This window comes from Anguilla anguilla, chromosome 7 (genome assembly GCF_013347855.1).
Source record: "Anguilla anguilla isolate fAngAng1 chromosome 7, fAngAng1.pri, whole genome shotgun sequence".
Lineage (NCBI taxonomy): Eukaryota > Metazoa > Chordata > Actinopteri > Anguilliformes > Anguillidae > Anguilla > Anguilla anguilla.
The window spans coordinates 30,487,064-30,501,788 of NC_049207.1; the positions used below are offsets into that span (position 1 = coordinate 30,487,064).

Below are 14,725 nucleotides of genomic sequence, written 5' to 3' on the forward strand. Positions count from 1 at the left end.
GTCGGCACACCGGCGTGCCGAGATGACTAAAGTCAGACATTCACTGCTACTGCAACCAAAGTATGAGTTAAAAACAGAAACAAGTTGTTTTAGTTTCATTAGTAGACGATACACAACAACTAAGCCGAATACGTAGTTTTGCCTCCCCCCCACTCGACAAGATTGCTTAGGGCCAAAATCCTCGGGCCGGCACTGAACCCTTATAACCCTAAGATATGCCAATACAGCAGTGAAAATGCTGCTCACTGAATAACGAAATAAATGAGAAAATGTTTTTAAAAATGATACCATGTCATTCTACTGTCAATATCTGGGACTACATATTGAATAAATATACAACCTTACCATTGGTTTTACGCATAGAGATGTCCCTTTTTAGACAGAGTGGTCTTATATTGCCTTGGACAATCCGTCAGTGAAATATACGCGCATTTGTGATGCCTGGGTACCTTACAAAATAGCTGTGCGTAATACCACGTGTTGTTTACGGCGTTGTCGCCCTTTTTAGTACAGTCTGGCTTGATTGTCAATTCATTTATTCAGTAGGTGAGAGTATAAGCTTTCTAACAATGTATAACATGTCTAATTTTGCTTTTGGGATAGCGTTTTATAGGTCAGCGTTATCAAAAGTTTTGTTATCATCACATTCACTTACGCATTCACTCTGTGGTAGCAGCAAAAGACGCTGCACCTAACGAAACGTTGTCAACGATTTTTTGTAATTTCTTGGAAAATACTATTATTATTGAGGACATCTGAGAATAGCTAAGCCATATGTTTACTGATAGACCTAGCTGACATCGTTTTCTGGTGTAAGACAGAAGTGGATAGAACTATATTGTGGTGTCCAGGGGCTGTTCCGGCCGGCATAGCCGGCAGGTCCCAGAATGCACGGCGTGTGGACTTTCGTGAATAGTGCTTGCGGGACTACAAAATGTTAAATGTGTGTAAGTAGTGGAGTTATTTATGTGTAAATACGTGATTCTGTGTTAACTGGATGTTGTTTGTCGCTGTACGTCTAGTTTTGTATGTGTTACCGTGAGTGAGCCGGCGGTGTTGTACAGTGGGGCTACTCCGCTGTTCGCTAAGAAAAGCGAATCTGACGGTTGTCTTGTTTCCAGGTTTTTCTCTATAAAGTTACGTTGAGTTTAAACTGCCTGGGGCTCCATCAGCTTCCTGATGGAGCCCCGTCTCGCTGCAATATCATTGATTTCCTGTCTCTATCTACTGAAAACAGATAAGCTTTCATTATTGCTATGCAAGTATTACTGCTCAAAGTATTTGGGTTATATACATTATTTTTTAAATTGATTGTCTTTAAATAGGTTAGTGGTATTTTATAATGAGGATATTTCACACTGTAATGTAAGCGTTCATTGGTAGTCTAGTAGTTTTTGTGATGCATGCAACAGTGATGACAAGAGTGTTTGAACATTGGCAAAACGTGGTGGACGGTTAAAAGTTGTTTTCATGTCGTCCAATCCCCATGCAAGAAAACATACGAGAGTACAGAGTATAGAAATACATACAAGAGTTAATTATTACACATTTAGGTACTGTACAGCATTGTGTGACATTATTTTTGCATTAATTTTAAATCTGATATCAATGTTTCATCTTAAACCTTTCATAAGAGGCTCATTTAAGTGCTTTACAATGGACAAAAAGTATTATGTTCCTTTTTGGAGAGATTTTGGATATGCTTCTGTACCCCTAGCTATTTTAGACCACTGTACTGATGGAAAGCTTGTAATTCCCACTTGAAAATTATGCAACAGTGAGTTTCTTTAGTAAAAACTGTTTATTTGTTGTGATTTACAGCAATGCATAATTTAGACATTTTGGGAAGATTTGGAGACGCTGGGTACACTGCTTAGTTTTTGCTTCATAGATCTTTAGTAGTTATACATATCCAGGACATGTATACTTTAACCTGTTGTATATATGCAATCTCTCATTATTTCATTGCAAATTCATTTTAGATTTTTTGCCTAGACAGTTGCATTTGTGGCACTTTATTTCTTCTAAAATTATGAATATAAAGTAATCTAAGCTAGTATTATAAATGGTACAAATGTCTCATTTACGGGTCAATGACATGCATATTTTTGTGTCCGAGTGCATTATTTCCTTTAAAAATAATTTAATCAATTCATGGCATGTATCACTTTGTTCTATAAAACCTATTTAGTTTGAATACATTTTCAGTACATTCAAATAATATATATTCTTTTATGTTTTGGCATCTCAAACCCCCAAAATGTCAGGCGGAGCAACCGTCCGTAGAAATGAACAGACTAAGAAAACTATTAAAAATTGTATTTTAATGATAATAGATAAAACAAATTTTACAAATAACAATAGTTTTAAAGCTGTTGAGATAATTTAAAAACTTTTGTCCAGCAATCTGTATGTTCTCAAATGTCAGGGTGGCACACGTAAACATGGGACTTTTATTGTGAAGTGCAGAGATAATAACAGTAAACAGGATATTGCATCATCAAGAGGACCCCAAGTGACCTTTATGGCTGAGTGAAAAGGTTTATAGATCTCTCTCAAATATTGATAAAATAGCTACTTTCAACTCATAGCTAGGCTGGTACACTTTTCATGTGAGGTGGTACAACTAATGTAAAACTAGGAAAATGTTATTTCATCATAAAACTCTTTATTCTATTTAAAAATTATTTATATGAACTTGACAGCAAAGGCAAAAGCTAATACAGGCGTCCAAGTAGAAGCCTGTTTAATTTGAAATGAGCTGCAAAAGTCAGCTGGCGCAACCAGTAAGTCAGGTGGAACAACTGCAAGGAATGTCACTATATGAAATAAATAATGTTATTTAAAGCTCTAAGATTATCTATTACATTTCTAAAATGTTTATTAGTTTTAAGTTAAAGATGTAATACCTTCTTTATGATTATAATTTTTAATAATTTTAGATGCCACCTATGTTGGTGGTATAGTGGTGAGCATAGCTGCCTTCCAAGCAGTTGATCCGGGTCACTGGGTCATTGCCCATGGGGTGGTGTAGGCGCTGGTATGAGACTTGATGACGCCAGCAGCTCAGACACTAGTTCACTCTCAAAGCTGGCCCCCCGGTCTGAGTGAATACGCTCAGGGAAACCGTAGATGCAGAAAACACAGTCCCACAACTTTCTGGCAATCTGCTTAGCAGTCTGGTTCCTGCACGGGAAGGCATGGGCCATCTTCGTGAAGTGGAGTCTTTATGCTTTCCAATGGGGCTTGTGCTGCAGGCTCAGGAGTCTTGGCAAGTACACACCTCTCACAGCACTGGACGTACTCCTTCACATCTCACTCCATGTTAGTCCAGAATAACCATTGTCTTGCTAGGTGGAGAGTTCTGACTTGACCTTGGTGTCCTGCCAAATCATGAACTCCCTCCAATCCCTTGTCCCTTAAGCTCGCTGGCAGCACCACTATGCATTTAATGTTTTAAAATGGAATACTTGGAATACTTTTGATAAATTGCATTTGGATATTTGAAATTAAATTTTTCAGTGGACTTTAGCTGATGTTTCTTTTTAAGTATATCAAACTAAAACATGACTTCATTGTTGTTCAATCACAATCCACTACAGTGTATCTAATCAATCTATTGCACTGTAGCCTATTCCAGTTGCTATATACCGAATGTGATCTCATGTGATGTATCCTGTTTTTGTTCAATTTACTACTTTTACTTCAATAGAGACTGTTGACTAAAACATTTTTTTCGTATTTGAATTAAAAATGCAATTATTCAGCACATTTCCTGTCATTACTAAGGTTGTCAGGTGGCACAACTGATAATCATGCGGTGGTGCGACCAGGTAAAATATTCATTTAAACCAATAAATAATAGGTTAAAGTGAACAAATGGTTGATAACTATGATGTGAATATCTATTGTATTAAATGCATTCATTTGTATATTTGTATAATTATTTTTTTGTCTTTAAATGTAAAATCGGATGCTAAAGATACTAAATACCTGGCCACTAGAATGCAATAATCTTAAATTATTGTAAATACAAAACACAACCACAAAATAATAATGCGTTAGGCACTGTAGACACTCTAAGGCACGTGTCAAACTCAAGGCCCGCGGGCCAGATGTGGCCCGCCACGGCATTTTATGTGGCCCGCGAGTGCTTAATTGGTCTTAAAATCTGTCTTAAAATAGGTCTATGCTGCTTTAAAGCGTGCATTGACCATAAACTACATTTCCCACAATGCATGGTGATTGTTACCCGCTAAGTGACGGCATCCCGCCACTAGATCGCAGGTGTTTAATTAATGCTACAAGTGAAATTGAGAATATCCGCAAATGATCCCGAAATGTCCAGGAAGAGAAAGATTGATGCAGATGGAAGGCAGTTTCAAGAAAGATGGGAAGGCGAATACATATTTGTGCTTCAAGGAGAAAAACCGGTATGTCTTTTCTGTTATGAGGCGGTGTCGGTCGTCAAAGAGTACAATCTACGTCGACACTTTGACACCAAACACGGAGCCAAGTATGCCAAAGTTAGCCTTCATGAAAAACAACAAATTGTCAAAGAACTAAAAGGCAAACTGCGATCGCAGCAGAATTTGTTCACCAAAGCCACAACCAAAAACGATGCAGCAGTGAAAGCTAGCTTTATGGTGGCTGAAGAAATCGCCCGCGCTTCAAAGTCTTTTTCAGAGGGTGCGTTTTTGAAGCAGTGCATGCTGAAGGTGTGTGAGCAGGTGTGCCCCGACCAGATACAGACTTTTAAAAATGTCAGTTTGTCAAGAAACACCATTGCGGACCGAGTCAAGGAGCTAGCAGCAAACCTGTCAACACAGCTGGCCGAAGAGTCACGCAGTTACACCGCTTTTTCATTAGCGGTTGATGAAAGCACAGACAACACGGATATGGCACAGCTATCCATTTTTATTAGAGGCGTGAAGTCGGACCTCTCTGTCACCGAGGAGCTCTTGGATGTAGCTGCCATGCATGGGACCACAACGGGACGGGACATTTATGATGCGGTGGAGAAGTCCATAAGTAAAACTGGATTGCCCTGGGAAAAGTTGGTGGGATTAACTACAGATGGTGCACCTGCAATGTGTGGAGGAAAAGCGGGCTTGGTTGGACTAATGAAGGAGAAAATGCAAAAAAGTAACTGTCACACGCCTCTGATAACGTATCACTGCATTATCCATCAAGAAGCTTTGTGTGGAAAGGTGCTGGGGATGGATGATATAATGACCACGGTCATGAAAACAGTGAACTTCATTCGGGCGCGTGGCCTGAATCACCGCCAGTTCCAGCTGTTCTTGCAGGAGATGGGCTCGGAGTACGGAGACGTGCCGTACCATACAGAAGTGAGGTGGCTGAGTAGGAGCAAAATCCTCAAACGATTTTTTGAGCTTAGGGAAGATATTGCTCTTTTCATGCAGAGTAAAGGAAAACCCTTGTCCGAACTGTCAGATCCAAACTGGCTGTGTGATTTTGCTATGTTATGTGACATAACTGAGCATCTCGCCCAACTGAATCAGAAGCTGCAGGGACGCAAACAAGTCATCACGCAGATGTCCGACATGATCACATGTTTCAAAACACTTCAAAGCACAGCACTCGGGCTTTGCCATCTTTGCCAGTCCTTTCACCACCGACGTCAGCAGTGCACCCCAACACCTTCAGCTGGAGTTAATCGAGCTTCAAAGCGACAGTGGCCTGAGAGCAAAGTTCCAGGATGCTGCAATTGAGGACTTTTACCGTCTACTGCCCCCTGGTGTGATGCCACAGCTTCGACTTCATGCTGCCCGTGTTCTGTCTATGTTTGGGAGCACCTATCTGTGCGAACAGATGTTTTCAATAATGAATCTAAACAAAACTGTGGTGTGGGGATGGCTGGTTTAAGCAGCCACACCTGCCCTGGGTCAAGCTAATTAGACCTGGCCAATTGGATAATTGGTTAAGAATTAGATAATTGGCCAGGCTAATTGGACCCAGGAACAGGAGTGGCTGCACCTGTGCGTAGTGAGGTAATCACTGCGCACAGGTTAAATCTGCCATCCCCACCCACATCAGGAGCTCTCTGTCATGACAGGGTTTTTACATCTGCTCATTTGGCGATACCATCTTGCCAAACCCTCGTACAATAAATCTGGACTGTTTGAACATCTTCTCCCTGTGTCTCTGTGCTGGAGGGCCCCAAAGAAAGCCACTTCGGTGGCCTGTGGCAGGCGTGTTTGCCACAAAAACCAAGCACAGATCACGCATCACTGATGACAACCTCCACGCTGTTTTACGGATTGCCACAGCACAAGAGCTAAAACCAGACATTGACACACTGGCCAAAGGAAAACGGTGTCAGACATCTGGCCAGAAAACACATAGGTAAGTATTTTTAAAAACCTAATTAAAATATGATAAAATGTATTTCAACCAAAAATAAGAATAGTTAAACTGAGTGCAATTTAGTGATTGTTCTTGCATTTTGTTTTGTGTTTGTTGTTTTCAGAACATGATCAATGGATGAGGATGGTGGAGGGGATCCACTTGGTATGTTCAAGGACAGGGAGCATATCCTCATCATTTTCAACTCATAGTTGTGAACTGAGACAACCCTATTTTATTATTTTGAGTTTATTACATATACTGCTTTTTGTGTAGTAATGTATTTGTTGTTTACAGGTTTATGCAGACAAATGTTTACTCCTGCAAGGCTGTGTGCAGCCATTTGTTTTTGTAAAATGCTACATCTGTCACACATGTTCTTAGCAGCTCACTATAGTTGGTTGTACGTTATTCTGACCCTCTCGACTGTGACAAAAATTTTTTGAAGAAAGTTAATGTCTTAACTTGTGTTTTAATATTTTTCTGTGAATAGTTTGATCATTGATAAATAAAGTAATGTGGGTTTCTTAACCTGATAAATTAAAAGGATTTATGTTATAGTAACAGAGCAACAAGCAAACACTTTTTTTTACATCTATGCAAATGCATATGTAATATTTGTAACTTTAAGTAATAAATACAGAAAGTTATTTAACAATATATTACGGAGTAGTTACATTTATTTTACATTATATTTGGTGACATTTAGTTACATTTATACTGTCTTACAGTTGGCCCTTTGAGGGCAACCATTATGCTGATGTGGCCCTCGGTAAAAATGAGTTTGACACCCCTGCTCTAAGGGATACTTGCCAAAGATTTCACTTAGAATAAATAGTAGGAAAATATATATATTTTTACAAATATTTGGTTGTGCCACCTGACATTTTTTGGGCGGTGAAGTTAAAAATACAGTCAAAAAATGAATTAAAACACTTTGAAATGTTATTTAACAAATGAGACTTGTTTAAACACATTGTTCCAGACTCAAAAATATGCATTACATCCATTTTGAAAAGACTTTTAAAAAATACCTTTTTAGAAGCTTTATTTGTCATTGACCCTTAAGCTATTTTTCAAGTCTCTGTGGTGTTCACATCTTGAGTTATAAAGCTTTAAATGGGGTACCCCCTAAATGGGCAAGGATTGGCAAGATTTGGCATGTGCGCAAAGGGGTTAAACAACGAATGTTAGAGACATTGACAGGTTAGAGTCACGATAGGAAAAATGTAAGAAATTACTAAACAAAAGCTTGTTTCTCCCAGTAGTCCTAAGAAACCCAATAATAAAACCACAAGACAGCCAAAAACCAGAGATAAAATTTTTTAAATGCCTGATGAGCAATGCCAGACAAACACTGCACACACCATAAACAGAAAGAAACACAAGGCCCAGATGCAAGGTCCAGATTGCCCAGATGGCAACAGCAGATATCAACCCCCGAATGTCCACTGCGACAGATGTTAACAGGCTGATGTTAAGTACAAAAAATTCCCCACTAAAAGTAGGGACTCCATTTTATGCAGTCTTCTCCTGACCTATGCATACTTAATGATCAGGAGAGCACGGTTGCACTGATTGGGTGAGGTGTGGAAGCATGGAGGTGTGGGATAGGAGTCAGACAAGGACTGTCTTGTCTGAAATAAAATTTACGTATTAAAGTTGCCTTGTTGGAAGCAGGGCTAAGCACTACATTATTATCAAAAGATACACTGTATAAGCCTCTTTATAATGAAATGAAATATGAATATTATGTTTGGTCTTGTTATAAAGTCAATCCAGGTTTGGAGGTAATACTTAGCTATTGAAGACTTCTAAAAAAGGTGATATTTGTACACAAATAATTGTTAAATCCAGCCAGTAGTAATCTCCACCTTCAGGAAACTGAAACTGCTTTTAAAAATGTAGAATTCAACTGTCAGGCCCCAACAAGCATTATCTACATAGATATTACATTTTTAATCAATGATTTCAACAGAATTCCACAGATTGCATTCAAACTTAAAATAAAAAAGGACTATGGACCAACTTAAAAACATTAGAAGTAAAATCAAATTGCTTGCTGTTGACAAAATTGATTTACTGCAGCTGAGACTGCTCAAAGCAAAAGCGATCAGTTTTAAATAAGCAAAAAACAAACAACGATATAATTAATGATAGGCCATGTGGATGTTTTAATATAAAGCATTTTGTTTTACAAAGGGCATCCTTGTGAGTTTCTGATTCTTGGTGTGTGTAAATCTTGTGGCATTCCTGCTCTCCTCTCTCTCCTCGTTGCACTATGTGTGTGCGCGTCGTGTGAGCCTAAGCAAGAGGCACAGCTGTCTTCTAGCAATCGCTGACTTCTGGCAATGTTTTTTGTTTTGTACGGGTCGGGCTTGGGCTTAGTAAAATACATGTGATCTTGGGCCAGGCCGAGCTTGGGCTTCAACTCACTCGGGCCGGATTGGGTCGGGCCTGAGTTTTCAGGCCCATTGTGAACTCTGAATTAGACTAACTTCAGAACTGTAGCACTCAAATTCGTAGACAGAGAAAGGATCAAAAAGCAGGAAGTGTTACAGCAGGGGACCGAACACCAAACTCTGAGGTGGGTCTACAGTTACACTTTGCAGATGGTCACATGACAAGCCAATTAAAAACACGCAGATGGTCACATGACATACCCAGTCAAATGGCATGATGATTGAAAGCACAAAGAGTGTCATGTGACACAGTGGTAAGTGATAAGCCTGGTTACCTTATGTTTTGGCCGGGGGATTCGGGGCAGCCGATAGGGCACTTTCTTCACCAGCCGCCGCTCCATCAACCAATAGCTCAATCCCGCCGTTACCAAGGTTGCTAGAAGAATGGTGATTTTAGCCTAAGTTGGGCAGAGAAAGAGAGAGAGAGAGACTATAAAATACAGAACATTCATTTTTATGTTCATTATTTTATACTTTTTTCTAAATACTTATATTTAATTCTTTTAACATCTTTTTTATGATTTAAACGTGTGTGTGGCTGGCAGGTCTGAAATAAGACAAACACAATGTTGGAGAAGAGAATGATCAGTAAATGACTGATGGTGTATCATAGCTTGGTTCAAATGAATAAATGGAGAAAGGGGGGTAAATAAATCTGATATTTACCCTCATGGGGAGCCCAGACCACAGATATACGATGAAAATTGCAATGGCCTGCCACCAGTGGTATATAGTGTACACAAAGTCCAACCTCTCCTTATCTTCATAAAGCATTCCTAGCAGAGCTGTGAGAGGGGAGGACAGAGAGAAAGAATAGATGGATGGAAGGAAGAAAGAAGCACAGATCACCTACAGTTCATCTTACCCAAACTGAAGAGATCAGCACAGAGGAACATGAGGTGTTTCCTTATCCTGTTCCATTTCAATTGAGAGAGGAAAATTTCCAAAAATGTAATTTTTCAGTTTCACTGAAATCCTGAAAACAGCACGTGATCACTCATGATGGCACATGATGGTCTTTAGCCAGCACATTTTACACTCCCTTAGTGTTTTTCTATTTCTCTGCAACTTATTATTATTTGTAGTAATTAATTGTATTACTGAAAGTATTAGACCAATAACAATAACAAATAGTAATATTTAAGGGAAATAATAATAATAATAATAATAATAATGGCCCACCCTACTTACTGCTCAGGCCAGTCTTATTCAGAGCTGAGCCGAAACCCCACACAATGGTCAGTGTCAGCATTAGAGGCCAGACGGTAAGGTTTCTGGGAGTGGGGGACCAGCACATCAGTCCCACCAGCACAGCCAGGTGCACGGCCCCACCCACCAGGAGGGGCACAGGGCGGGGCAGCCGCAGCAGAGACAGTGACAGGGTGGAGCAGAGTGAGGAGGACAGCCCATACACAACTACCAACACCCACAGGTTCTCCATACCCATAGAACACACTCCATATGACTGAAAGAGAGAGAGAGAGGGACAGAAAGAGAGAGGGAGGGACAGGGAGGGAGAGTGAGAGAGAGGGGGAGGGACATAGTAATAGGGATCACAGTAATATTCTGTTTTAAAATTTACTCAAATCACTTATTTATATATACATTTATTGATACACATATTAATTATTTATTTTATTGTTTATTATGTATTTATTTTTCTTGCTAGTAAAAAATATAATTTGAATTTGAGAGGAAGTAAGAGCGAGAGAGAGCTGTGCATACCAGAATGAGGCCAGTGATGGCGAACAGGGTCTCAAACCCACTGTAAATGAAGAAGGGGCAAAGCAAACGCAGTCGGTAGTCTCTCAGGTGCTTGAAGGGCAGCTGGAAGATGTTTCCCCAGCCAATGCTGCGCAGGTCGATCTCTTCCGCCGGCCGATACGCTGCTCCACACAGAGCAAGGAACTGTGGGAGCAAGGGATGGTGAACAGAGACAGAGGGAGAGAGAGAAAAAAAGTTGGACATAGGATAGAGGGGGGGAGAAAGAGAGGGATAAGAAGAAGGGAAAAAGAGGATTAGAGGGAGGAAGGCAGGGAGAAAGAGACAGAGGGATGGAGAAATGGAGACTGAGGGACAGAGAGGGGGAGAGACCGAAACAGTAAGAAAGAGAGGGATACAGAGAGGGGGCGAGAGGGAAAGAGAGACAGTAATAAAGAGAGGGGGAGATGCTCACAATGATCATGCTCAGAAAGGCTGCCCCCATCAGCAAGCTCTCCAACTTGATGAGGGAGAGAGAGGGGGGGAGACTCCTCAGCACTGTCTTATTGAGCCCCACAATCATTCCGTGACTTTCTGCACCTGTGGGATGGACAACATCAATCATTAACATCAACATTAAACAGCAACATCAACATCAACAGAAATGTCAAACATCAACATCAACCAGCAATACCAATATTAAACAGCAACAAAATTACCTGATTAAAATGCAACTCAAACTAGTAATTAAACTGAAACAATAAATAATAAATCATCAATACAAATATCAATATGAGAGGAAAAGTCTGCATTTACCACAACTCTTGACATTGTAGAGGGTGTGGTTGTAGTCATAGAGATAACCATTGAGGAAGAACACCATGGGAAACTCAGAAAACACAAGGCTTAGCTGAGATGGACAGACAGAAGAATCAAAGCCAATCATTCACAAACTGAATGTGACTGACACAGAGACCACTGTACCAAAATATGTAACTATATGAGAAAGACTGAATGCCACTGGCTAAATACCTGACTGATTGAATGACTAAATATCGGACAAAATATTTGACTGATGATATGGGTATCTGACTGACTAAACAGCGTGACTTGCTGTCTGACTGATTTACAGAAAATGTGATTGATTTACTGGCCAAACATCTGATCGACTCACACACTAACTGACTGAATATCTGATTACTGAATGACTGACTGACTATCTGAATATCTGACTGACTGATTGCAGCATGGAGGTTTATGCACTCACATGAAACAAGATGTAGAAGACAGACTGGAAGATGATGACGTAACGGTGCGATGCTCCCTTAGGGGTCTTCTTTTGCTCCTGCACATGCTCCTCTTTATAGTTCACAAACTCATAGTACTGCTGTGCCATCCTGAGAGAAAGAGGGGGGGGGGGGGGGGGGGGGAGGAGAGAGAAACAGAGAGGGGGGAGAGAGAGACAGAGAGGGATTAATACACTGAGCGAGTGGACATTACTACTACATTAACACTGCACTGACAGAGATAATTAATATAGTATATACACACAGACTGACTGGATTATTTAAATACAAATATAATTACATTATGAGGAATCTGAGAAACTCAAACAGGCTCACTATTGAGTCCAGTGACCTGCTTACCCTCCTCCTCCCCTTCTTCTCACCTGGTGATGTAATTCCCCAGTGACGCCCATAAGGGAACTATGGCTAGTCCAATAGCAACAGCCGATGGTACCAGGGTATAGTATCGCTCCCAGTAATTGGTGGATACAAAGAGAGCATATATTCCTGAGGCCAGGAACATCATCCACTTGGTGCCAAGAAACCTGAAAAAAAGAATTAAAATGAAATCACTAACAATGGAAAAGAACAAAAAAGAAGAAACCCATTAATGGACAAACACATCACTTCCTGAGACACTGAGCGCATGTCCACTTCAAACACATCAGTTACTGTGAGACGCTGAGTATAATTTTAGTTTCACCGGCACTTAAATTGAAATATTCTGTATTTCTGTCTTCCTATTTTTGTGTTCCTTAATTGCGCACAGGGATGTTCAAAGAAGGGTCAGTAATATCTTCTATATGAATGTCTTCTTTATAAAGAGGTGTTCTCTTCTTAATGAATATGTGATTTTGTTTTATCATGTTCTGGCAACACAATCCTTTTTGTTGTCATAGCAATAAAGTGCATTTAATCTGATTTGAGACAAAGCGTGGATGGGAAGAGGGAGGAGGGGTGAGTACAGGGGTGTAGAGGAGGGGGGGCAGTACCGGATGAGTACAGGGGTATACAGAAGGCCGATGATGGGTGTGACATTGATTCCCATCAGCATCTTATTGTCTATGTCCTCCAATCCCAGGTTACCGTACTTCACTTCCCTGTAGGTTTCATCATAGTGTAGGATCAGCTGCATCTGGAGTAGGCCTGCAGTGAGCAGGGGCAGGGGGTGGGGCATGACAGCAGAACAGAGGAACGCTTGGGTCACTCCCAGCACCTGATTTGAAGCAATGACTTCAGATTTTCAAAACACACCTTACCCCTTTCCATTTAAGTTTTAAAAAATGTTTTCAATAAAACTACATAAGCAGAGGTCTTTACTTTTATGCATATTTACTTTTATGTTTTTTCAATTTTAGTCATGTTTAATGAACAAGACTAGCTACAGCATGACTGACAGTGTGTTCACACAAACAGTGTGCTGGACAGTCAGCTACAGAATTAGTTTCTGAGCAACTGGATTTAATATTAAGTCAGTGATCAGGGTCCCGTTGTCGCTGGCTGGTTATCAGTGGATGATTGGGGACTCCTGTGCACACCCATGTAGATGCTGTAGGTGATCATCCCAGCCACGCTGGCCGCCACCACGTTCTTCACCACACCCAGCCTCTTCCTTCGATAGTATTTAATCTCCTCCTCTTCCTCATCATACTCTGGGTGGGGACCAAGGAAGTCTTCCATCTATGAAAGACAGATAGAGAGGGAGAGGGAGAAAGCGAGAGAGCGAGATGAGGGAGAGGACCACTGAGAAAGAGGAGAGACTAGTGACTTTTAAAACCATGTTTTTCATTTCATCATTTCAATCTGATCAAATAATTTTAGGCCGAAGGGTCTCAGGCCTTGGTGGCACTAAGCAAGAATGTTGTTCCAAAGTGTTCCCCAAAGTGTTAAAAAAAATGTATATATATATATATATGTATATATTATGTGGCTAAGGGATTGTTGTGACCCAAAACAAATGCACTGGCTCTGAGTTTAGGTATTAGTGTGCTGACATAAGATATTACAGACTTGGTTTACCTAATATTTGACACACTTCCTGATCTTTTAAAACAAAAAATAAATACATTTAAAAAGTAAATGACAAAAAAATGCTTTCATCGTAAACTTTTCACATCAGGTGATGAATGTACTAAATTGTGAATATTTTTTCATATAGTTGTCGGTATCATTAAGGGGACAGACCTTGCAGAGATGAAACATGAGAAGACCAGATATAAGACAGACAAACGACAGAACAGTACATTACCCCCCCTTGAATGTTTCCATCTTGCCCGACTGGCTGCAGTAACTCCGTGTCACCAGCAGGTAGAACTGTTGGCTGCTCAGCGTCACTGTAAACATTTCCTGCCACTTCTGCCATCTGGTGGTCAGCCTATGCAAGGCAGCAATAGTTAAAGTTAATGATAGGACCCGAAACATACCCTACACTCTTTCGGTTACTCTGACCTATAAAACGCTATTTCAAAAGCAAAATTAGACATGTTATACATCGTTAGAAAGCTTATACTCTCACCTACTGAATAAATGAAGTGTCAATCAGGCCGGACTGTACTAACAACGCCGTAAACAACACGTGTGGTATTACGCACAGCTATTTTGCAAGGTACCCAGGCGTCACACATGCACGTATATTTCACAAACGGATTGTCCAAGACAATATATAACCACTCAGTCTCAAAACGAACATCTCTACGCGTAAAACCAATTTATTTATTTATTATTTATTTATTTAGTTTATTTAAACAGGGACAGTGTACAAAGAACATTAACCTTATATAAAACAAGGAAAGATGTAATGTACCGGGTTATAGCAATTTGCTAATTTCCACCCGTAGTCCCTGGGCAGGTAAGTAAGGTAAGTAAAATAGAAAGTACATTAAACAGTAAAATAGAAAGGACATTAAA

The 14,725-nt window shown here is 40.2% G+C and overlaps 1 protein-coding gene across 1 annotated transcript in view; it reads right to left on the minus strand.

Moving 5' to 3' along the window:
- unc93b1 (unc-93 homolog B1, TLR signaling regulator) overlaps nt 1-14,725 on the minus strand; it is a 32,727-nt gene that overhangs the window by 7,134 nt on the left and 10,868 nt on the right. The window contains exons 2-12 of the mRNA XM_035425949.1: nt 14,067-14,192; nt 13,357-13,498; nt 12,811-12,964; nt 12,202-12,363; nt 11,800-11,929; nt 11,349-11,442; nt 11,008-11,132; nt 10,557-10,739; nt 10,023-10,296; nt 9,498-9,616; nt 9,107-9,229 (exon numbers count right to left, since the gene is read on the minus strand). Of these exons, the coding sequence (XP_035281840.1) occupies nt 9,107-9,229; nt 9,498-9,616; nt 10,023-10,296; nt 10,557-10,739; nt 11,008-11,132; nt 11,349-11,442; nt 11,800-11,929; nt 12,202-12,363; nt 12,811-12,964; nt 13,357-13,498; nt 14,067-14,180 (1,620 nt within the window). The 5' untranslated portion in view covers nt 14,181-14,192. The remainder of the gene's footprint in view (nt 1-9,106; nt 9,230-9,497; nt 9,617-10,022; nt 10,297-10,556; nt 10,740-11,007; nt 11,133-11,348; nt 11,443-11,799; nt 11,930-12,201; nt 12,364-12,810; nt 12,965-13,356; nt 13,499-14,066; nt 14,193-14,725) is intronic.